This window comes from Lepisosteus oculatus, chromosome 24 (assembly GCF_040954835.1).
Source record: "Lepisosteus oculatus isolate fLepOcu1 chromosome 24, fLepOcu1.hap2, whole genome shotgun sequence".
NCBI classification, from domain to species: domain Eukaryota; kingdom Metazoa; phylum Chordata; class Actinopteri; order Semionotiformes; family Lepisosteidae; genus Lepisosteus; species Lepisosteus oculatus.
Genome location: NC_090719.1, coordinates 15,099,735 through 15,123,440, shown reverse-complemented (window position 1 = coordinate 15,123,440; position 23,706 = coordinate 15,099,735). Strand labels below are relative to the sequence as shown.

The following is a 23,706-nucleotide window of genomic DNA, read 5'->3' as shown; positions in this document are numbered from 1 at the left end:
GGTCTCTCAGGCATCTGTAAGGCCCTGTTCCAATTCCCGGACTTTCCCCATCATTTCATTCTCACGTCCAGGGCAGGCGTGAGCGAGGCCTCAGTTCAAAACCTGAACTGCTACCTGCTACTCCGGACGAGATGACGCTACCTGTAGGAGTCATTGAGGCGGGCATGGCGCTCGGCTGCCAGCGTGCGGATCTGCTCCCAGTTGGTGATGAGCTCGTCTCTCTTCAGGTGGATCTGCGAGGCGTTCTGGGGGTGCGTCTCCTGCAGGCGCTCCGCCTCGGCCCCCAGGGTGTTCACCTGCTCCCAGAGAGAGAGAGACGGGGAGAGAGTCACCAAGCTGAAGGACTGTGCAGCCTCACAACCCGCAGCCCTGGCAGTTACACCACAGGACTCTGACAGAGCCACTTCTGACATGCCTCCCTACAGTCCGAAAAAGAAAAGAAAGGAAAGGAAGTGCATGAACTTCCTTACGAGATGTTATTAACACCATGTTGTACGACAGCTAGTGCCCTCAGGAGAATACAGGCTTAATGCCGGAGATTCATTTGGAAAGTTACTTAGTTTTAAACCAGTCTCTGGCTCTGCCCTGGACAGAGGAGCGGTCCCGCACAAGATGACCGCCTGCGGAGGCGCGAGACGGCTCCCTCGGGCACTGACCTTGTCCTCCAGCGCGGCCAGGTCCCTCTCCAGCCCCTCGTGCTTGCGCAGCAGAGCCTGGACACTGGCCAGGTCGCGCCCGAAATCATCCGACATCATCAGCTGCTCCTTCTCCTTGATCCAGCTGATCGTTTCGTCCACGTCCCTGCGGAGAGGCCGGGCAAGGGAGGTGAGCGCCGGCCATTCTTTTTTTATTATTTTAGAGAACACATAAAACCATTTTTAATACAAATTACATTCCCCAACCATCTTTTCACAACACACATCTGCAAATATACATCACACTAGAAAATGTAATCTGTCCTCCTAATATTTTATTTACTTGATGTATAAACTCCACGGCACAGAGTGGTCAGATCATTTCCTGTGCAGTTCAATCTACACTTATTAAGCACGTGTGAGGACTGGGCAGGTATCGGTCCAGTCTGACCGTTTCACCAGGCTGACCAGAACAGGGGTAGCACACCTGTTGAAGCGCTGCACCTCTGCGGCCCCAAACAGCTTCCCCTGTCTCTGCTGAGCCAGGCCCTTGAGGCGCTGCCAGGCCACGTTCACCTCGTCCTGCTTCCTCACGATCAGCTCCGCCTCGGGGTGCGACTCCTGCGCGGGGGAGGAGGGGGCACATGTACGGTGAACAAAGGAAAACAGCTGGCCAGCGCTCTCTGGATCCGCAACAGCCCTGGGCCTGCCCAAGGGTAATCCATTCACGGAACCAGAGCTCGGACACAAGGAGCAAGCGAGAGGACTCTGCAAGCTGAGATACAAACCATTAACCCTGCAGGTGGCTGCAGTGATTTGCAGTGAAGCACTACAATGGCTTTATAAACCAGGATAGTTACATACTGTTGCCAAAGACATACAACACAAGAGCCCAGCCCAATGCAAGCTAGTCAGTCCAATTAAAACTGAAGTCCTGCGGAACCTAGGCAGCTCGCTCCCAGGGTACCTGGATGAGCTTGCCGGCCAGCTGGTTGACATCGTTGACCCGCTCCTCATGGGCGGCCAGGTCAGTCTGGAACTCCTCGAACTTCTTCTGCAGGACCTCCACGTGCTCCAGGTCCTGACCCAGCTCCTCCGACGTCACGATGGCCTCCTGCCAGACAAACACGCGCGGCCGTCAGAGCGCTAAGAGAGCAACTGTCCCCAGAACCGACAGGACGGCTCCTGGGGAGAACTGACATGGTCTACATGGTCTGCGACAAAGTAAAGCCAGAAGTAGGCTTGTACATCTACCAGCGGTTGACAGAGGCAGGCTCCAGCTATAACACAGTGTCCAATATTTACCCTACAATCCCTCTGCAAAATCTATGGCCTCTCACCCCCATGACTGCCAGTGTCAGGTGAAAGAAGACATTTATGCCCAGGATCGGGGATACGCATGCTGAGGCACTTTCACCGTTCCTTAAAACGGAATCTTTTATTACACCTGTAACTTATATTTAAACAAATGATATCTATATACATTCACTTCTTTAAAAACCCTCCAAAGCTGCCGCACCTTGTCGCTGATCCAGTCCAGGGCGTCCTCGCACTCCCGCAGGTACTGCACCAGCTTCTGGGCCTGCAGCAGGCGCACGCCCTTCTCCCTGGTCTTCTGCAGCAGCAGGTCCCACAGACGGTGGAGCTCCTCCAGCCGGGTCTGGAACCAAGAGCGGCATGAGGCCCGGTCCGGAGAGGGCTCCGGCGCCGAGCCTCGAAAGCAGGGAGAGGCCCGGTCCAGGAAGCACTCCGGCGCCGAGCCTCGCCCATCTGGGTGTCCAGACTGACTTCATCACCCATTCCTGCGGGATCAGGTTAATGTGCCTGAGGCACAGCACTCAAAGCCTTTCTACTACTTGCCTTGGAGATCGCGATAGCCCAATTTTACTAAGCCAATATGCTGTTGAGAACTGGTTTTCCCCCCCATCATTGTCAGCCAGCCTTCTCAGCTTTATGAGTTTACATACTGAAATTTTCCCAAAATCCAAGATCTGGGAGTGAGAGATCGGTCACGAAGACCGAGCCCTCCAACGACGGCACTCTCAAACAGCGAGAACAGGAATACCTGCATGCACAGACCCTGCCCACAAAATAAGAGCTCTTCCATCTTTAGAAGAACAGCAACAACCCCCGAGGACAAACAGTTCAGCCTCCGTCTGCTTTGGTGAGCGACCCACGCCTGAGGCCACTCACTGCCACACATTTTAAAGGACAGATGCACCAAATATCCATAATTACACAGCAATCAAAACTTTCGAGATGGGAAGCAGAGGAGAGGGAGAGGCGAGGGGTGAAACTGGACAGGAAGAGCTCCACAGCACCCAGGCACCTACTTGTATATAGGCAGTGATATGGACCGATTTTACTATGGGCCGCTGGGCAGTCCGGTAGGGTGTGAAGGACTGAACCAGACAGAGGGGGACAGTGGTGTTACAAAACCCACAAAAACCGCCAATGTGACAGGAAAAGCTTTTCAAAATAAAACAAAATAAGCCGAAAGGCCCGGTGGCTCCCGGCGGCCGGCCTCGTACCCGGATGATCTCGGAGGCGAAGTGGCCCTCGGCGATCATCTGGCTCCCGGTCTCGTCCAGCTTGATGATGGCGCCGGCGTTGGCCTGGACCTCGGCCTCGAAGGCCTGGTGCTTCTGCAGCTTCCCCTGGAGACGCGAGAGGAGGAAGACGCTTTTAGCGGAGCCCGCGCAAATCCGGGTTTTTTTCCGGGCACCATGGATCCGAGAGGGCCCCAGGCATTGGAAAGGGGGGGAACACTGCCATCAGCACAAGGTCTTAATTAGCGAGCTACGCAGCTGCGACAGCGAGACCAGTTTTTCTTTTCCAGACGGCCGTGGACATACAGGAAAGGTCCGGTGTGGACTGCGGCATTTCCCTCACACAAAGGAAGCCACATGGGACGCGCTAGAGGCCTCTACCTAGAGAGCACACGCGAACCTCCCGGGCTCAAGGCCCCATTCGCAGAGAGAGCCCTGGGGGCGGGGGCTCCTGACCTGCAGGTTGGTGGGGTCCTTGTAGTTCTCGTCGGAGGCGATCTGCAGCTTCTCCTGGATCCACTTCTCCAGCTCGTCGGCGTCGCGGCGGAAGAACTGGAAGCGGTAGGAGTCCTCCAGCTTCTGCCGGCGCAGCGTGGACAGCTCCTTGAAGCGGCGGTAGCGGTCCAGCACCTGCTGCCTGCGCTCCTGGATGTCATCTGCCGTCTCCAGCACCTTCATGCCGCTGGTGTCCATCCTCTGAGCCCACGCACACACACACAGGAAGAGAGTCACACTCGGGGCCCCCAGAGCTCCCGGCGCAGTACCGGGTCTCGCCAGCAGGGGTCTCCGGCTCAGCCCACAGAGGGCCTCGCCCTCAGAGCTGCTCTCATCGCGCAGGCAACTGCGACACTCCGGCCAGGCCCTGAGCTGCTCTTTAGAAGAGGAACGACTGTGCCCTTCATGAGAGCCATATACGCCTCTAGGAATATAATCAGGGTCACTACTTGACCAAAGGTGAAACAAAACCCAGGTAAAACACCGCTGGAGACCAGGGGCCTGTGTCCAGCTGGTTTCTCCACAAGGGAGGGAGGAGGGAAAGAAGGACACCATTCAGCTGCTGCTCACACCTGCTGGGTTTTATTTTGCTCTGTTTATAACCTTTCCAGCAGTCCCTAAAGCTTACCAGACCCAAACTTCAAAGCCCTAATTATTAACTGTGTCTCGCGGCCTTTCCAGTATTTGTGCATCACCACGCCGCATTAGATCGGAAGCGATTTTGACATGCCTCACGCGGCACAACGGAGAAGTTTAAATTTAAAATGAAGAACCCTGCTTTCCACAACCATATCTGTGAATACCTGCAGAAAGCCAAACGAGCTGTCGACCCAAGCACACGGGGTACACGCTACACTGCTAACTCGCGAGAACGCCCCCCTTCTAAACGAGAGCGAGGGGAAACGGGCAACATCTCGGTTCTCCCCGATCAGAATCTTGTGAACTTTCTTTATTCACTCTCTCATGAAGCTGAAAGAAATCCCTGCGGCTGTCCTGTCCCCCTCCTGATGGCTTTCCCAGCTGGCACCAGATGAGGGGGAGCAGCTGTTGGCCGAGACGCTAACAAACAGCTGGCGGGTCGAGGACAGACGCCAAGCAGGCCGAGACCCGAGAGGGCGACTGCAGCTCCCGGCTCAGCCCCGCCCTTCGCGCTGGGACGCTTCACAGCGAACCCTGACCCAGGGCAGGAACGTGCAGCAGAGAAATGAAAGGCCCGTGGCAGCACTGTGTCAAAGTCCCTCCCTTTATCTCACTGCTGCGATCTGAGGAGCAGGACTCCGGATGAGTCAGGCTAGGACTAAGTGCCAGCTATGACTCCAGAATGAAAGATGTCTGCCGGCGCCTTGCGTTCAAACAGCAGCTGGAACCACATCAAAGCCGTGAGGAAAACGCTGGTTTCCACTAAGCAAGCAGGTGCTGCAGTCCTGTTCTCCTGGCACCAGGTCGTGCAGCTGTCTTCTCGCGGACGCCCGGATGGACGGGGAACTGGCCTCGCCGCGGGCGTCTGGCCTCCCCCTCTGCAGGGTGCTGGGACAGCCGAGCCCCTGCCTTCCTGCTGGACATGGCGAGAGGGAGGACAGACCACCCCCACTCTGAAACCCCTCACGCACTGCTGGCCTGACTGACCCGCAACCTGCTAGATCTCATCAACCACCAAAGCCCTTTGGGATTTTCACTCCTGCGACAGGTCAGAAACCCCCCAGAGACACGCGGCCCCCCCCCTCCCCACGCGAACTGCTCCAAAACGCACTGCCGGCTAACTGCAAACCCTCACAGACCACTCCTGTGCCTACAGGACCCAGACCTGTGACGATGGGGTGTTCCTGCATACGCCAGGCATGGGGCTCAGTGCCCGGTCCGCAGTGCCAGCGCCTCCTGCTTCACTAAGGAACGACAGACAAGGCAAGAGTCACGCTGGCTGGCAGCGAGGTATCGCCGTGCAGCACGGAGCTGCTGTAGCAGCCAGATAAGGCCACTCAGATCCACACCGAGCTCTCCCTCAGATAGCTGCGGATTCCAAGTCTCTTGACAAACCACACGCCGGGCAGCACTAAACTACCGGATTTCTTTTTTCCATTCCGAGCAGCTCCCTTACTCAAGTCCTGCCGGTCTGACAGACATCAGGACGTCAGTTCAAGGAGACCAACGGCCAACACAAACCCGACTCTCGCTCACAAAAATCAACGAAAAGAGAGTCGCAACGCTTTCGGAAATTGATCTGACTGGATCACGTCTCGGCCCCCAGCTGCTGCCTCTGTAAGCGAAAGGGACTCGCAAGATGGCTTGACTACACACTCCACTACAGCTCAAGCCTGCACCGCGGTCGGGAAGGCGAGGGAGGTCGTGACCCCGGTCAGACAGAGTGAGCCCCCGCGAGCCCCCCCCGCTCGCACAGGGCTCGCGGACCCCTCCCTCCGCGCTGATAACGAGCGCGCGGCCGGCTCTGGAAGCTTCTGCCCGCCGGCGCGCCCCTCCGCCGCCGGCCACGCCCAGCCCCGCGCGCTCCGCCGCCCCCGCCGGCCGCCCCTGCGTTCCACGCCGCGCGGAGCTGTGTGCGTGCGTGTGCGTGGAGAGGGGCGATGAACGATGCTAGCAGCTCCCTTTTTCAACAGGCATTTTGCGTTTATTGAAAACCCACAACAAAAATAACACCCGCTGCATTCCAAATGCTTAGCCATCATGAGGAGGTCTCGCAATTGGCCTGGGGGGGGGGGGGCCAGACCTTTTCAAAAAAGCTGCTTTTACAGCTGAAAAATAAATTCAGAGTAAAAAGGAGACTTCCAATGCCAGGGATGTAGCCATCAGCTGACATGCAAGAGATGTGCCCCTGTCCAGCCACTCCCCCCAGCAGGCTTCTACAGCTGCATGCTCCACATTCCAGGACAGGACAACGGTATTTATAGAGGCCGCCCCGTCCCTGAGGAATTCGATCACCGCTGAAGTACGCCTGGCAGATCAGCGCTCACTGTAAACTGGAGCCGAGGGCCATAACGAAGTAATAGATAGCAGATATTTGCACCACCCAAAAAATATTCAAACAACAATGAGTCATTATCTGAGATAACATCAATTCATATTGATACGTAACCAAACACATAAATCAGCCTGGGATTGGGATTTCTAACCCGCCAGCAAAGGGCCGTGCTTGTCCACAATACCCAGCAGGCTGCAGAACCAAGCAGCAGGAGGAAACGGATGAGGTCACCTCCGATCCGCGTTCCAGGGGCCGGGGCCGAAGTGCAACTGAGCAAAACAGGAAACAGGACTGCTGGGATCTGCCTGCCGAGTGGCCACACCTTAAACGTCTTGTTCCCCCCACCGACCTGCTCACTTCGTCCCCTAGGAAGCCGATGTGTTTGAGTCACTCCCCTGCCGTCAGATGGGGCGGTTTTATAAGATGGTTCATCTACAGTATTTGCAACTACTATCTGGTCATCTGCACACCTGCAGCCATTTCTAAACACTTTCAACAGCACGTGCCGAGCAAATTAGGCCATCTACCATCAGACACCCTGGACTGCGCTTAATTTAACCCCACGGACTCCCACACCTTTCATTATGGTGTATAACGAGTTTTTATTAAGAAGGCACAAGAAACTTTTAAAGTCCATGAAGAACATAAGAAAAAAGATCAGTTTTTAATAAACCACTGCACCTTTCTCAAGCTTCCCCACTACAGGGGGGACAGACGTCTTGCAACACTCCCAGCACACTGCATCTCACAATACAGAGAGAAGCAAAAGGCAAAATTTCACTGGGTGCTTTACTCAACTGCACACTTACATTTAATGATAAACTTGAGCTGAACCTGGAAACTGAAGAGAAATCCTTCCATTGACAAACCCTGACATTAAAAATATTAAAGCAACCCTTTTCCCAAAGAGCAAAACAAAGAAGAAAAAAGTTCCAAGAGGCAGTTTGTTTCCACGTGCAGAAATACACTCGCATGCAGCACACACAGAAAAACAACACCAAACTGCTGGATAAGGAACACAAGCACAGAGCAAATCCAGGAAACACGTTCTCACAACGAAGTCCAGTCCGTTTCCCCAACACAAGGCAGCCGGGGCCAGAGTCTATCCCAGCAGGCAACGGTGCAAGGCAGGACACACCCTGGCCAGGACGCCAGTCCATCGCAGGGCACACAAAGACACACCCTGGCCAGGACGCCAGTCCATCGCAGGGCACACACAATTTCTCCCCAGTACTGCAGTGCATCATCTACCACCACCTGCTCAGATTTTCTCCAGCCAGCCACAATCAGCTCATTTGCTTTAACCCTCATTTACAAAACCTCTCTAACAGCGTTGCCCTTTCCTGGAGTAACCATCAGTTTTTACTGCTGTTGAGCTGTGGATTAATTACATCTGCTGAACCTTTATTTGCCCCACGTCTTTTTTATCCAACTGGGTTCTGCACTCGGATCTCAGTTTCAGAAAATCTCCTTTATGCGCAACTATTTCTAAAAAATGTTGCAGCAGAAATTTCAGCTTGGTACACAATCGGCGCTTTCAGACAGCTTCCTAAACAAGGAAATCAAGGATCAGATGATGTATAAACAGGCAGGAATGACTACCAGACACTTGCATAATAAGTATTTGTCCTGGTGCCTCAGACTCATTTCTCAAACTCCACCGTAAATCATAAACTGTTGGAACTCTGAACAGGGTTCATGCCAATTTCTAACCTCCTTTTCAAGAGCTGAAACTGATTTTTAAACACAAATAGTTCAATGAAAGGTTCAGTAGATCTGGGCAACCCAGAGCTCATGAGGAACAGGAGGAAGAAGGCACAGGGAGAGCCCAGGCCCGAGACCGACGTGACTGAGGAGTGCCCTGGCACAGATCACAGGCGGAGTACGAGAGCCCTGGAGCAGGAGCTGCTGTAGTCCACAGGATGAATGCAAGCGCAAAGCAAGAGCACGACTCCCTGCGCCAGAGCCCGACGCACTGCCTCTGCAATGCGAAGTCAAACCCAGCGCATACATGCGGCTCACACCGCAAGCATCAGAGCAGGACGAGCCCCAGCAGCACAGCTCACGACGTCCCAGAAATCTTCTGGGTTACCTAGCGATTTTATTGGAATTGGAAGCAACTCTGCACCCACGTATGATAAACTCACCCATATAAGGTTTGCTCCCAGTTAAAAGGCACATGCACGCACACACACACACACACACACAACACCAGTGTGACACTCAGTACCTTCAGTTTGGGTTTACGAAATGTGGACTGCATGATGTCAGGTGTAGCTGCCGTGGGCTACAGGACACAACGACACTGTTACAGACTGAAAAACGCAGTGTTAAACAAGACAAACTGAACACACAGATTTATGTACGATTCTCCCGTCACCTCCAGCATTAAAAACGCAACCCAAAGCAATCCAAATAAAGCACAGACATTCTTATACACGTACTGATCCAAATGTGATCACACACAAAAAGAGAGGTCAGTATACATACTGTGTTTGCAAACAAAAGGAAACCACGTACAGGTGCCATCACTCCTATGTCTTTAACATGTACATTGTACGTCTTCTGCACACGCTACAGCACAGAGCTCTCAGAGCACCAGAGGTGTTGTAGAAGCTTTCTAGGTATTCACTTCTGAACGCATTTACATCCTACTCACATGAGAGATGGCTCTTTCAAATACAGGGTGTAACAGGTGAAATACAATTATGCTCTCAAGAAAAAGAAAGACATCTACTGCACTAAGCAGAGTGAAGCTGCAATGCCTACTTCGTTCATCAGTTCGGGGATGAATTTGCAACAGCGAGGTTTATTGCAATTCTATTTTTTTAAATCCCGTTTCCATATTCACTGAGCCGAAAGGGGCTTGTACCTCACTGACTAAACACGCCAGCGTTAAAAACTGCAAGTCTACATCAACCCAAAACCCTGCAGCGAACCAAGGAGAACAAGTTTGCATTTACATCCAATACTGCTACCGATTCCTTCTCTGAGCAAGCTTTTGCCAGAGGCTTTGAACAGCAGCCTATCAGCCGGAGACGAGAGCCCTTCTTCCAGCAGAAACTTGAGCCCCACAGCGACCGAGTACAATTAAACTAAAAGGCACCATGAGACAGCAGATTCGCAAGGAAAGAAGAGCCGAGCTGGAAACAAAAAAATGGGCTTTCAGAAGGCACAGGAACAGCCAGGCTGCGAACGCCGCAATCAAAGTGGGACAAAACAAAAAGCTACCTTGCAGAATGAGAAAAAGTGCCGAGCACTCTCTGCTCCGCCCGATGAAACGTTAAATCGATCCATCACTCAGGCATCTAGGAGACACAGAAGGCTCCCACAGGGCTACAGAAGGGGCAGAACTCTTGGGCTCTGAAGGACTCCCTTGGTTTCAGAACTACTGCAGTGAAGAGTATTATGGTATAAACAGCTCTTTGTCAAACCGGATTCATTAGACCAAACAGCACCTGCCACAGTGCTGCAGAGCACCACGGGCTCCCGGAGGGGCGAAGGGTTAACCTCTGCAGCAGGCCTGTGCCCGAGCTCAAGGACACCACGAGAGTACAGCTCCCTGCAGCAGAGACCCGGGGCGGGAATTTAAAAACCCGCACGAAGAGAAACGCGCTGGACCTGCAGCACGCCAACGTATTCCCCCTGACCAAGTTTTAGCCCTCAGGTTATTTACACCCGTGCTCGAGGTACTGCTCCCCTTGATGAAGCGCCGCTGAACTAACTGCGGGTTTCAAGATGAGCACAGGCGCCACACCCATCCTGTCCCCTGTGCACAGCAAACGTGCGCCAGCTGGGAAGCCGGTTACAACGCAGCGCTGCGAAACGCACGACTGATCACCTGCTCGGTCCCGACAGTCCTAATCAATTCTCAGGCCCTGAAAGCACAAAAAAAACGAAAACGGAATCAAGGTGGCAAATCTGGGGGAAGGGGTTTCGTTGGAACTGTAAGAATATGAGCAGGGGTCACGACAAAACGGATGTGTTTTATCTTTAAAATAAACTTTCATACGCCACTGGCCACCGTTTTCTCTGATCTGTCATAAGGAGTGTGAGCGTCAGTACATGAGAAAAGAGATCTATAAAAAGGATGCTGAACAAAAAGACGAATAACAGAATGAAAATAAGGGAGACGTACAGATAGCGCTGCTATAAAGAGGATGAGGCACAGGCAGCAGATGTCAGGCACTCCCTAGATTCCTGAAGTACTGTAGAGAAATGGCATGAAGGGCATGAACGGCTCTTTGTCAAACTGTATTTAACACTCGTGAGATCTCCAGCAGAAACAGAAAGATCTTCAGGCATGTTGCAGAGGGTAGTACGGAGGCCAGGGCTGCCTACGCAGAACGAAGAGAAACCACTCCATCGCTCCGCACCCTGCATGGAGATCTTCCTCATCCAGGCTACAGGGCCAGAAACATCACTCTGCCCCCTGCCAGGGGAGGGACACAGCACTCGGGCCCGTCAAGCACGGTCCGAGACGGAAGACAGAGGACAGGAGACAAAGCAGGAAACAGACAGACCGGCTGCAGTATCCTGCAGCGTTTCTCCATATGAGGGATGTCCCTGTCCTGCCCCAGCCCGGACAGCAGAGGGGTCACCCACCTCGTGCGCTTTCCAGGGCTTTCTGCGCCACACCCCAGTGGGGAGAGCAGGAGCTTTTCACAACCACAGCAGGAATACACCCCGGGAGTGTTAGCCCCTACCCTGGACTGTGAGCAGATGGCTCATAGAAATAAACGGGTGGGGTGGGGGGTCGGCATATTTTAAGACTCCGAAAACAATTCGTTGGGAACAGCCAGCTGGAAGGGCTCCCTATCCCACCTCCGCTGGCCGCCTGGCGGGACCTTCTCGGGAGAGCCGGGATGAAACACCGGGGGAAGGCTGGGCTGTGCCCAGAGAGAGAGAGAGAACCCCAAAAAGCCCCCTCGCCGCGACTGAAAAAGCCCAGGCAGCCATTAGACGAGGCTCTGGCGTGCACGCCAAGTCTGCAGGCTGGCAGCCATCATGTGCGGCCGGGTCCGCCGCCGTGCAGCCGCGCACAGCCGGAGCGGGGCTCGGCTCGGCTCGGCTCGGGTCCGTCAGCCCGGCCCAGTGAAGCCGCTGGCGGAGCGGGGCGGGTCAGAAAAAAAACAACATGTCCGCTGCCTGCCGCCGGGCACGGCAGCTCGCAGGACGACAAGTACCGGAATAAAGCAAGACGGAGTATTTACTGTAAAAAACACACACACACACGCACAAAACAAAACACAAAGTGTCCGTATTGCGGGCTTCAAATGTCGCCAGGGCGACCTAAACGCTCCCACCGGGGGCCCCACAGTAACGTTACAAACTAGCGCGACTGCCCAGCCGTGGGCTCCTCCGCCGTGGGGTGGGTGCGCTTTCTGCAGGCGAGCCGACCGAGCAAGGAGTGACCAGCTGTCAGAACCAGTGCTTACACGCAACACGTACTGCATACTACCATTAAAGAAAATATATCGATTTCAGTATCACACTTACAGCCTCCTTTTGTTTTCGTAAGCTTCAAGCCTCTCATTTGACGTTTAGCTCTTGCGAAAAGCGAAAGCGGTCAAGCGTTTTCACGGACATTACGAAAAGCGTTACTTCATGAACAGCATAAACCCGGCTGCTGTGTGAATTTTTAATGATTCTCTTACCTTCTGTGGAAAGTCTGCGACTTTTCTTTTAAAAAAAAAACACAAGTAAAAAATTCTCGACCAGCTCTCTCTGCCCGAATGAAGCTGCTTGGCTCTCGCCACCAGAATTAATACACTCCGGGAGACGGTGACGTCATGCACTGCACCAACCAGCCGAGCGCCGACGGAAAAGACCGAACAGGAGGACGAGGACAGGCGCTACAGCGCGCATGCGCTGACCCCAGTCGCTGGAATGCATGAATTTCCGTATTGTCTCAGCTGCAGCTGGTAATGCAGGTTTGCACGTTTGCCGTGTATCGAAAAACAGTTTACCCAAACAATATTCTGCAAATGCTGATTGGATTTTTTTTTATTAACATGACATACATTTCTAGTCTTGCGTTTCTGTCAATTGCGACAGCAATTGCTAATCACAAAACGTTAATATATTATGTATTTACAGTCCAGGCTTTTTTACATAGTTACGCATTAACTAGGAAACTTACACGATACAACACGATCATGTACATTTATCGAGTCAAACCAACAGATTTCCTCAGGGCATATATTTAAAAAAAACATTCAATGTTTCAGTACAGTTGTTTTTACACTTGGTCCAGGGTAGCCCCCGTCTCTTCTGGGGTTTGATCCAGCTAAATCTAATTGATTACAGTTTGGTATTTGAGGCCTTTTTAAATTTGCTTTCAGCTGTTAAACCCGAGTGAATCCTTTGCCAATTTGTGGGTTTCGGAACTGCCTTGAGTTGTAATAGCTGAAATACAGTACAGCCAATTAGACTGGATCTGGGCGAGTCTGAGAGCCTGTCCCACCTGTCTCTCTTCAACATCAGTGGATTAACCAATAAGAGCTGTTTAGTCAGAAAAAAGGACACAAATTAGCTCATGAGGGAGAGAAAGTATAAGAGCCTGCATAGTGCACCTGTAGAAAATAAAGCTTTTTAAGAAGACTGAAAGCAAGTACTGAGTGCAGAAAAAGAAAACCAGCAAGCAGATCAGTTACTCAAGGCCCAGCTGGAACAGAAACCAGAAGACTCAGGACCAGGACTACCAACCACCACATTAGACAATTTTGCTGTATTTCAACATCATAACTGCAATGAATTCTCTAAAAAATATAAAGTATACGCAAGCTTAGAAAATACATTTAATTTTAATACAGAGAACATAGTCATTTTAAAACTATCCAAAATTCATTTACAAAGTCTTTCAAGTACAACGATGACCTTCTTTTAGAATTCTCAATTAAAACATTCCCCTTTGGCTACAACACTACAGCTTGGGAACACTTCACACACGGCAGGATCATAAGGACAACTGAGACAATTAAAATGTAGGTGAACTGGACTTATTCTACTGCAGCTTATGGCTGTCACAAAACTATTTTCCTGGAAAACAATCAGAAAGTCTAGAGCAAACAAAATGTTGCCATCATACAGAAAATGCAAGAAGTTGTTGTTGTTTTTTACTGTGCATTGCATTGTCTGACAGGCTTAATGTTTAATTCATGCTGTTAGCCCTTTTATACTCCAGGAGAGATTTCACTGTCTGGAATGTGCTGACTAAGATTCTATGGCAGAGAGTTCTAGATGCGGAAATTAAACTGCTCGAGTCATTAAAGCCTTTTGGCACTTCTGGTCTTACTCAGATCTTTCGCGCATTCAACAAAAATATTGCAATATATCCCCGATTCAAAGAGCACACATATACAGTACGTAGGCATACTGGCGCCTCAAACCAATATGCATTTTCTACAAATGTTTCTAAACGTCACACGCTGTACAGTTAAATAACAGGATCAAAATATAGAATCCAATGCTGAAAATAAAATACTGCTTTATAATACTGCAGATAATAAATCATGACCGATGGGTGCCCTTTTGCAAACTGCCTGTGTAATCTATTTAATATGGGATGGCAGGTGTGGCCAGTTTGCACAAAGGACAGATCAAGGCTTATATAAAACAGAATGAAACAGAATTAGAGTTCGTACGTTTTACAGCTGTAAGCAATTAGACTGTATGCCTCACTCTTGCACTTTTATAAATACCCCATTAAGACACTGAAAATATTTGCATTATGGCTTGATAAATCCACAGTTCGTAAAAATGCACAACTGCCTAAAATACATCAAATTTAGAGCACATTCCATAAATGTGAAACTGAAAGAGCCAGTACAGTCTGCGATCCCTCAATAGGAAAAACATCAGATACAGATGATGTTCTCGCTCTTGTAGAACATACAATACATGAAAGCTTGTAATCTCTCACTTCCCCTCAGTATGGTCATCTCAGCTTGATGGAAAGGGTACTACTGCTTAGTGTTGCTGCAAAAAAAGACTTTCAAGACTTCAAACAATCTAGCTAAATAAGTTTAAAAAGTTAAAAAAATAAAAAAAACAAGACTAAGTATTGCTTTGCAAAAATATAAATTGAGCACAATCATTTTTATGTCAATCCTAGACAATATTTAATATGTATAGTTGCTAAAAAGCAAAGCTGGCTCTGGATTTTAGCCCGTTTTCCTACCCTTCATGAATATTTCATGAGCAGAGAAGGCCAGTATGCCGGTATAATCAGCTATGATGTAACGTTGCAGGTCAATATCATGTTACATTTCTTTTCTATATATCCTATTTGGCAAGCTCTGCTGCTTCACGTCTCAGAAGAGATCGTGGATTCCCAGAGACCAGCACAGAGCATGACGTCAGCAACCCCAGATGTTTCAAGTTGAGGCGCTCCTCCCCGCTCAGGACCTCCAGAAGGACGTGCTCAGCTGCCCCTTCGGAGGACGAATCTCTCGCCGCTTCAGGCACGTCTGAAAGAGACCAGAGCCTCGAGGAAATGCTGGGATTGAAACTTGTCCAGATTTCCCCCGTGTTCGTACAGAACGTCAGAGTGGAGTAAGGCCTTGGCAACCGGGATCTCCCCACCACCCGACGAGCAAGGCCGGGGGTCGGCAGAAATAAGAGTCAAATCAGTTCCCCCGTTCGGCACGCCTCGACCCACGGAAAGGGAGAAGGGAGGGGCTACTGCTGTGTCCCCGACGACGAAAGCTCTCCTGCAGAGCGCAGGATGAACGGGGGTCACGCCCGGGGCGAGTGAAGTGTGAGAGGGATCCCCCCCACCCGCCGCCTCATGTGGGCTTCGGTCGCCCCGGAGATCTCTCGGCCTGCACTGCGACAGGAACTCCCGGGACCTGGAGGGTTCTGGCCAGTACGTGGACAGCAAGCAGGGGTAAAAGAAACAGGATAACGGTTCCTGGCTTTGCTTTACCTCTAAAAACTGCTTCAGCCTCATCACAGAGCCCATCTGTCCAGAGCTGGTGACGGCTTCAATCCTGGCGGCGAAAGAGCGTCAGCGTTCATTCCCATGGGAAACAAGCAACAGGCAGGCAGAAAGACTGAACCCACAACTCAGCAACAGCTGACTGAAGCATAGCCGAGCAGGGTTAGAGATACACCTGCTTGAATACCACATGACTACTTGCACAAAGGTAGCTGCGTCAGCATGCGCAGTCTGCAAAGGCATCAGCTGTGGAGCCTTCTTCGAAGGAGACTCCTTCACCCAAAGAAGGCTCCAGAGCCGAAACCTTTTTTCCCCTTACTCCCCTTTTCAGCATGGAATAAACCTTTACTTGCGCAAATGTACAGTCTGTATTATAAGACAGCAGCAGGAATAAACCCCACGGGCATTTTCTCCATCAAAGATGGACCGTCTTCCCAGAACCCAAGACTTTACTACCTGGGGAAGTAATCTTCTTTAATCAGCAAGATCAGCTTCCAAAACTGCCCTTGGTACTGCTTCATCAAAGCATGTCCACACACCTGGCAGGAAGAAGCACAAGCTGTGTTAGTTCAAAGAAACAGATCACAAAACAACCGTGCGCTCATAAATGCCTCATCCCAAGAATGTGAAGGGGTTGTTTCAGCAGAGCAGAGGCAGCCAACAGGAAACAAAGCACTGGGATGGGAAAGCTCTCAGGAAAATCATGTTCCTGCTACAAATGGGGTTGGTGGACCAGTAGGGCACACCGATGCCCAGGGACACTGTACTGCAAGACGTGCTGTCCTTCAGATGGGATGCTAAAGTGAGGTCTTGCATACTTGACAGTTTAAGCTCTTAAGGTGCTTATTAAAGTAGTCAGGGGGATAAATGACCCCAGTGTCCTGGCTATGTGTCATCCGGGGTCTGCACAAACTGGCGTCCCCCCTTGACGCGACTGGTGAAGCCGTTCCTCACATCTCCACCTGCTCCAGCGTGTAGTGGAGCTGCTGGCTCACACTGGCTGCTCCACCTTACCCAGGGAGCTGCTGTGCTATAAAGAAAAGCGATCAGCCACTGCACTTCAAAAAGAGAAGCACAATCCCAGGCGTTCAGGTCTGCGGATCCGGGGACGAGCCGTACCTCCAAGAAGTCGAAGAGCAGGGTGGCGGTGACATCAGCCAGAGGCTCCATGTTCAACATCTGCGCCAGCCAGCGCCAGCCGTGGTTCAAACCATGAGGGTCCGGCTGCGAAGGGGCACGACCACACTCAGCAACGGAGCTCTTTTTATCGACACAGTTAATACCCGCGTCAGACCTCAGTGAGAAGGCTGGAGCGGCCGAGCAGCAGCTCGACGGGCCCAATCTGACTCTCCTGCAGAGGCCCGGAGCTGCTGCTGGTCTACGACTCCTGCTGCCGTTTCCCTTGGGCAACGCTGTACAGAACTGAACAGTCTGCAACTCACACGGCAACAATCTACCAGACACTCAGGTTAACTAGGTACAATCCTGGGTGAAGCGATGTAAGAACCCCAAGCAGCGAACAGCAAGGGCAATGTCTGCGGACCCCCTTCGAGGTTAGCATTACCAATCAATCACTCCTAAAGCCACAGCGCTTGTGCAGCCGTGATGGATACAGGAAGGGGAAGGAGTGTCGTCCTCCATACCGCCTGCTTGTTGCCGTAGGGCCAGCGCAGCTGGATGATGGCAGCGTACAGCCGGATCATCCCCGACATTCTCTTCAGGAAGCTGTCCTGAGCCTCCACGCCAGAGTCCTCCACACGGTACCCCAGAATCCTGCCGGGCACACCATCAGCAATATCAGCACCCCCTTCCACGCGGTCGCATCAGAAGCCATTCACATTTCTTTCTCAGAAAGAACAATCGCACAATCCCAGACAAACAGAGGCTTCAGGTGGAAGCATTTCTGAATGTGTCTCGCGACGCACTGAGACCCTGACGAGTGTTTTCGCGCTGTGCACGGGGTTAAGATGAAAGGCGCTGTCCTCACCTCTGGTAGTCCTCAACCGAGGTGCCTTCCTTCATGGGGGGGTAGTGAGGCACGGAGTAAGGGCACTTCTTGTGCAGGTGCGCCAGGATGAGGTCTCCCACCTTGGGGTGCAGCTCCCAGATCCCCGAGGCCACGACGGCGATGGGGAAGGCTGCCTCGTGGTGGGCCGCCACCTCCTCCTCCCCTTGTTTCTGAGGACAGACGGGAGGCAAGGTAACGGATCATGGGCTCCGAGACAAAACCGGGGTAAATACTGCGGATCCTTTCCCACAATTCAGTAGAAGGGCTGAAGGCAAGTCGCCATGTCGCGAGAAAGCCCTGGTCTCTCCGTGGGCGAGAGCGAGAGTTCGCGAGAATTGCGACGTGATACGTGATACGGCCCTTCCTGCTCACTAGTCACTGTAATGACATGCAAAGTACAAGCAAATAAATACAGGGTGTGCAGCAGACGTTTCACTGTGGAAATGTTCCAACGTGACCTGCATGCAGAGTTAACAAGTAAGTAGTGTCAGCAAAACTGTCACAAAGTCGAGAGGAATATTTCTATCAGATTAAAAGAGATGTATTCACACGCCTGCTGGTTTACAATGCAATTTGGCCACTTCACATCACCAGAAGTTTTGTTGCTTCAGAATATGGCACTGCTCATGCCTGAATACTTTGTCTATTTTGAGATGTAAATTGGAGGCTTCATAAGTTACTCTGTAAATTTAACTTTTAGCGTAGTTTGAAATGCACATCAATGCTGATTCTTTCTAACCCCGAAATATAAAAATAGCGTCACAGTTCCCCTTTAAATCTTTCTCAAGGGTTCCTTGTCAGTGGAAGGCAGTCTGGACCAATGTCCCCACCAGGGGCCGTCAAGTAACGTGAAGGGGCAAAAGCTGCAAAATAACTCACCACAAACTTCTCCGCCAGTTTGTAGCAAACGAAGTCAAGACCATGCGGGTGCTGAGAGACGGAGACGGACTTCCCCCCCGACTGAACCGGCCTCCCGGACAGCAGCTTGTCGATCTTGTCAAATATTTCTCTCAGCTTGGATCCTGCAGGACAGGCACAGCGCCGAGTCAACCACAAGCGGCGCAGCTCACCGATCGGAACCAATACTTCATACGTAAAGTGAAAACAAATATATATCTAGCCTGCCTTCAGAAGCCGAGGAACACATTTTTAAAACCGAGTCAAAGACCCACTTCTCTGAGACTATTTCTCTGTAGAAAGATCAGATGAGCTGAAGAAACAGCCTCCTGCGCTCAAAATGTTTATTAAGGTTTACTTGCAAAGAATAAGTCAAGTTCCTTTGATAGAAATCTGATTGATCCACTGTAAATGCTCCCTTAATCCAGCGATGTAGTTGTTATTGTTATTGCTCCCTGGCAATACATTATCTGACGACAATGAAGTCTCTGACTTTTTACAAGAGGCAAATAAGGAGTATGGCGTGATCCCATATGTTGCACTTTGCCTCCGTCTGACCAGAAATGGATCGAGTATCCGCTGTAATTTGCTTGGACACTTCCGTTTCTTTATGAGTGTTTTTGAAAACAAATCATGTACCACTTCAGCAGTCTCCACTCTCCGATGTGTTTGAGAAAGCAGCAGCGCCCAGCTCCACTGCGCTGCGATACCGCTGCTCTAGAGCCTAAACCCGCGTGTCCCCCCGACAGCGCTGCAGGCGAGGCTGAGAGGAGAGGGGGGCGGCTCCGCCCAGCTCTGCTCTTCCCCACTACGCCCACCTGAGATGCTGGAGATCTGGCTGACAGGGATGGACGCCGCCTTCTGGAGCTCCATTCTCAGCCTCTTGGTCTGTGCAGGATTGCAAGAGGGCATGGCAGTTAACACAACGTGCCTCGAGCAGCGACAGAGGTTCACTGACGTTTAAAGAGGGATATCAGAGCTAAAGCTACATAATATCACACAACATGCAGACATTTTTCCCCCATCATTCACTTCATTACCAATCCCCACATTTTGAGTCAACATTTCTGAATACGAAACATGCATTAAAACATACATCAATTCATACATTCATTTCTAGGATTTATCATCAAAATCCCTTTGATCGCTCCCACAGAATGGCACAATGGCGAAGTATCCAGTCCCACCTGTGTGTCTTTGGTGTTGTTGAGGTCTTCAAAAGATGCTGCGCACTGGCTGGACGTATCCTGCAGCTGCTGGTACCACTTCATTGTACTCTCCTCTGCTTTGGTTTGCAACCCTGAGAGACAAGAGTCTTCCGCTGACAAGTGCTGCTGCAAATGAACCATAATTCTCTCCAGCCTCTTGGTCTCCTAAGCGTGACCTGCGGAACTCAAACTGACTCGCAATTCTCACCCCACCTCCTTACAGCCCCTCAGCTCTGATCTTGAGTCCTTCACCACTGTCAACTGTACCGGGATAGAGCCCTAATCCCCAGTTCACACTGCCCTACTCCAGGCTCCACAGCCTGACAGCCTGAAAGCCTTGCTAATTTGCCAATACAGGCCACACCAGTGACTGAGGTGTAAACTCAGCCGCCAGATGTCAAGACCAGTGCTCGACCCCCCTCACCCTCCTTCCTCTGCCTCTGCCGAGTCGGGGGCGCCGCGCTCTTCTTCTGCGCCTCCTGCTGCTTCTGCAGCTCGGCCTGCTTCCGCTGCGCCTCCTGCTCCGCCTCCTCCCGCCTCCTCCTCCTCTCCCGGGCCAGCGACACCTCCTGCTGCATGCTGGCGATCAGCGCCCGCATCTCCTGCAGCGCCTGCTCGGCTACCGCCATGTCCTCCTGGCTGGGGAACTCCCCCTGCGCCCCCCCGGGGGGAAGAACAGAGCCGTCAGACAGCCGCCCTGTCTTTCGAGAGCCAGCCCGGCTGATCCCTCACACGGATCCGGAGGGCCTCACCTCGGCGGTGGTGCGGATGACCTCGGACACCTGGCCGCACAGCTGGTTGCCGCGGGTGACGTAGGCGGACGGGTCGAGGGGCAGGCGGGCGGGGTCGGGCTGCAGCAGCTGGTGCAGCTGCAGCACCTCCTCCTGGATGGCGTCGAGGGCGCGCAGCCGCACCCTGCCCTCGGCCTGGCGCTGCCGCTCGAGCTCCGCCTCCCGCAGGCGCTGCTGCTCCGCCTCCCGCAGGCGCAGGTTCAGGATCTGGCGGGAGGGAGGGGGGGGGCGGGGGGTCACCTCCGCGGACAGACGAGCCCCGCGTGCGCCCGCAGGCGTCGGCGCAGACCCCCCCCCCCACCCCGGTCCGTACCTTCATGCGGTGCCGGTGCTCCTCCTTCATCTTCTCCTGGCGTCCCAAGGTCTCCTGAGTCCTGTCACCCCCCCCCAGCCAAGAGACAGACAGGTCAGCTCGCGTCCCAGCGGTCGGGGCGGCCGGCGAGCGCGGCGTCTCGGGGCGAGGAGGCGCTGCTTACTCCCTGTCCACCATGTCCCGCACGCTCTCGTACTCCTGCCTCTGCCTCAGCGCCATGAACTCCTCGAACCGCTTCAGCTGCTCGCTCTCCTGCGTCGCCACCGACGCCGCCAGATGCTCCTGCAGCTCCTGCCGCTGGCTCAGCTGCGCCTGGGGGGGGGGGGGGGCAGAGGACGCCAAGTCTTCAGCTCCGGAACCCCAGCCGCCTCGAGTCCGGGGAGGCCGGCGGGGGTTCATCTGCTGCCCCCGTGTTCGCGACGGGGTACGGCTGAAAGATCGTGCGCTAACATCCCCGGGAAAGCCGCGATCGCCAGGTAGGAATCTTCCGATCGTGACAAACGCCGTTCCAGACAGAGGGTGTCAATATTTCCACCCCACAGCGCCACCGGCTCTCTGTCTTTCCGGATCGGATAGGCGCTGGACTGCCCACCGGGGACAGCGCGTGCAGGCCCAGACCCCTGTGAGGGCGGATGCCCCAGCGCCTGCTCTCACCTTGGCTCTGGCCCGGTAGTTCTCCACGCAGATCCGGATGCACCCCTCCACCTGCGTGGCGCGGGGGGACAGCAGAGCGATGGAGGGGCCGGGCTCCGGGGGCGTCTGCTCCTCTGCTGTCTTCTAAGAGAAGGGGATCAGAAGGAGGATTATGCCAGTTCAGAGCGCATGGACTCGTGGGGATGACATTTGACAGGGTATTACACTTATGGCCATGCGGCCTTCATAATAAACACTGGAACTGGGACGTCAGACTATGCACATTGTATTTTAAATCCACATTCCACACTGATCCATGGGACCTCATTCTAGGTACAATTTGAAGGATGCTATACACAGTACACTGTATGCCTTTTCTGCTATATTTTTCTACTGTGATTATCGTGTAATATTTAATATTGGAAATATTAGAGAATTGGAAATTGACAGTTTACAGCTGTAAACCAGCAACAACATTAAAAACATGGAAAGAAATCGTTACTGGGGTTGGTCAGGAAGCTGTGGGGAATGCTATTTTCTACCTGCAATAGCAACTCCTGATGAGCTGAAAATGAAAATGCATTTACTGATTTAGGGATGTTTTAGAAAGCCCGAGTGACACATCTGCGGCGTGTGAAGTCTGGGGTTTTGCAGAGGGGTCTGTTACTGCAGAGGGTTCGGGTCGAGAGGCCACAGCGGTCTCTCAGTCACCTCTGTGTTCCTGACCACTGCAAGTGAGGGCAGGGCTGGTTTCCAGCGCTGACCGGGCGAAGACTTACCGGTACCTCCTTCCCCTCCGGGCTGGGGGTCCTGGGGGAGGCGAGGGGGGCCAGCGGGGGGTTCCCCGAGAGGCCCGGGCTGGAGGGGACGGCATCACTGCAGAGCCCGAGGCTGGAGTCCGAGCCCGGGGACGAGGCCTTGGCCAGCAGCCGGGGGCTGAGGTGCTTCAGAAGACGCCCAGACAGCTCTGAGAGGCAGGGGGCAGTGTGGCACCCCGCAAAGATGTCCTGGGGGACAGGTCAAGACCGTGACATCACAGGGCAGCCTGACGGCCGGGGCTCTGTCACATTCACAACGACCTCGCGAGAGTCCCCACACAGACCCGACAGGCTGAAAGAACACACCTGACAACAGTGTCCGTGAAGTGTTTCCCTGGCGTATTGTGCCACAGAAAATAACCCATAACGTGCAGATAGCATGAGGATCTGGGGCACAAACAAGCCTCAGACACCATGTAAGCATATTGCATCGAGCTCCCAGCCCCTGAGCACTACAGGAATAGATTCAGCCTACTTCTCTGTATTCAGATGACTTAAAAATGGGAACGTCTCCCTTCAGGTTAATTTTAGATTGAGGCTATGAATAAGGCGCTTATTTGAAAACAAAGTATTTAATGTCTTCGCATGTGAAACACGACAGTATAAACGACATAAGGCAGCTTTCATTGACAACACTGACGTTAAACATTTTTTTAAAGTTTACTTCAAATTATGTATAAAAGCTCCGGAAGCGAAAGAACCCGGGATCACGGATCATTAGCACTAATAAGCAGGTTAGCTATTCAAACACAAGTCCCCCATCTCATGCCGCCGTGTTTAAAGTCTCTACCTCGCCATTCTGCGGCCAGTCTTTGTCGTAGTTCAGCTTGCCCTTGGGGGAGTTTCTCAGGGCCTCCAGAGTAACCCATCGTATACTTTCGGCGGGCATGTTTGCAACAGCTCCCTGCCTGCCAGAGAGATCACAGAGCGGGACGTAAACAGCTCGAAACCATCAAGACAAGAGAACCTCACGCCGCTTGGAGGTGGAGCAAGCAACAGCGACGTCAGATCTCCACCCGCCAGCTTCCTCTTCCGGGTTACCCGCGGGTCACGAGCGGGTCACGTGTGCAGGGCCTGCCCGCTGGGCGGGGGTAGCGGTGGAGCGGCCGAGCAGCAAGACCAGGAAACTGTCGACCCCACGGTTGGGGTTGGGTGTGAGCTGAAAACATAAACGTTGTTCTTTTACAACTTATTTACTTACTGAAAAATATATCTCGTTCTTTTAAAAATCCCATCCGAACTGTATTCCGCATGGTACAGTATTTCCATGCCCCTAAATAATAATAATTGCTTACACTTGTATAGCGCCTTTCTGGACACTCCACTCAAAGCGCTTTACAGGTAATGGGGATCCCCTCCACCTCCACTAGTGTCCAGCCCCACCTGGATGATGCGCCAGTGCCCTCACCCACAGCAGCTCTCAGTGGGGAGGGGAGCAGAGTGA

At 52.5% G+C, this 23,706-nt stretch overlaps 2 protein-coding genes across 12 annotated transcripts in view; both read right to left on the bottom strand.

Annotated features, from left to right (window-relative positions):
• sptan1 (spectrin alpha, non-erythrocytic 1) overlaps positions 1–12,427 on the bottom strand; it is a 42,855-nt gene extending 30,428 nt beyond the window's left edge. For 4 of the 10 annotated variants that reach the window (XM_015367171.2, XM_015367173.2, XM_015367178.2 and 1 more), the window contains exons 1-8: positions 5,484–6,028; positions 3,641–3,880; positions 3,167–3,292; positions 2,155–2,295; positions 1,603–1,749; positions 1,123–1,256; positions 657–801; positions 142–296 (exon numbers count right to left, since the gene is read on the bottom strand). In XM_015367171.2, coding sequence (XP_015222657.2) covers positions 142–296; positions 657–801; positions 1,123–1,256; positions 1,603–1,749; positions 2,155–2,295; positions 3,167–3,292; positions 3,641–3,880; positions 5,484–5,519 — 1,124 coding nt within the window. In that variant the 5' untranslated portion in view covers positions 5,520–6,028. Of the gene's footprint in view, positions 1–141; positions 297–656; positions 802–1,122; positions 1,257–1,602; positions 1,750–2,154; positions 2,296–3,166; positions 3,293–3,640; positions 3,881–5,483; positions 6,029–8,883; positions 8,941–12,310 lie in introns of those variants that run through there. The other 6 variants (XM_015367177.2, XM_015367179.2, XM_015367180.2 and 3 more) reach the window with 3 other exon arrangements.
• Positions 12,428–12,641: 214 nt separating this feature from the next.
• On the bottom strand, positions 12,642–23,289 carry gle1 (GLE1 RNA export mediator). Of its 2 annotated transcripts, XM_069183318.1 has the most exons (16): positions 23,053–23,287; positions 22,224–22,451; positions 21,466–21,588; positions 20,975–21,123; positions 20,812–20,872; positions 20,460–20,705; positions 20,132–20,360; positions 19,687–19,799; positions 19,318–19,387; positions 18,482–18,624; positions 17,582–17,772; positions 17,238–17,367; positions 16,714–16,818; positions 16,051–16,133; positions 15,583–15,646; positions 12,642–15,124 (listed from the first exon to the last, which is right to left on the bottom strand). In XM_069183318.1, exons 1-16 carry the CDS (start codon positions 23,149–23,151, stop codon positions 15,056–15,058), a joined length of 2,103 nt encoding a protein of 700 aa, XP_069039419.1. In that variant the 5' UTR covers positions 23,152–23,287; the 3' UTR covers positions 12,642–15,055. The 2 variants fall into 2 exon arrangements, with proteins under 2 accessions (XP_069039419.1, XP_069039420.1); XM_069183319.1 differs by lacking the exons at positions 12,642–15,124; positions 15,583–15,646 and having other exon boundaries at positions 16,047–16,133; positions 23,053–23,289.
• Positions 23,290–23,706: the final 417 nt, after the last annotated feature.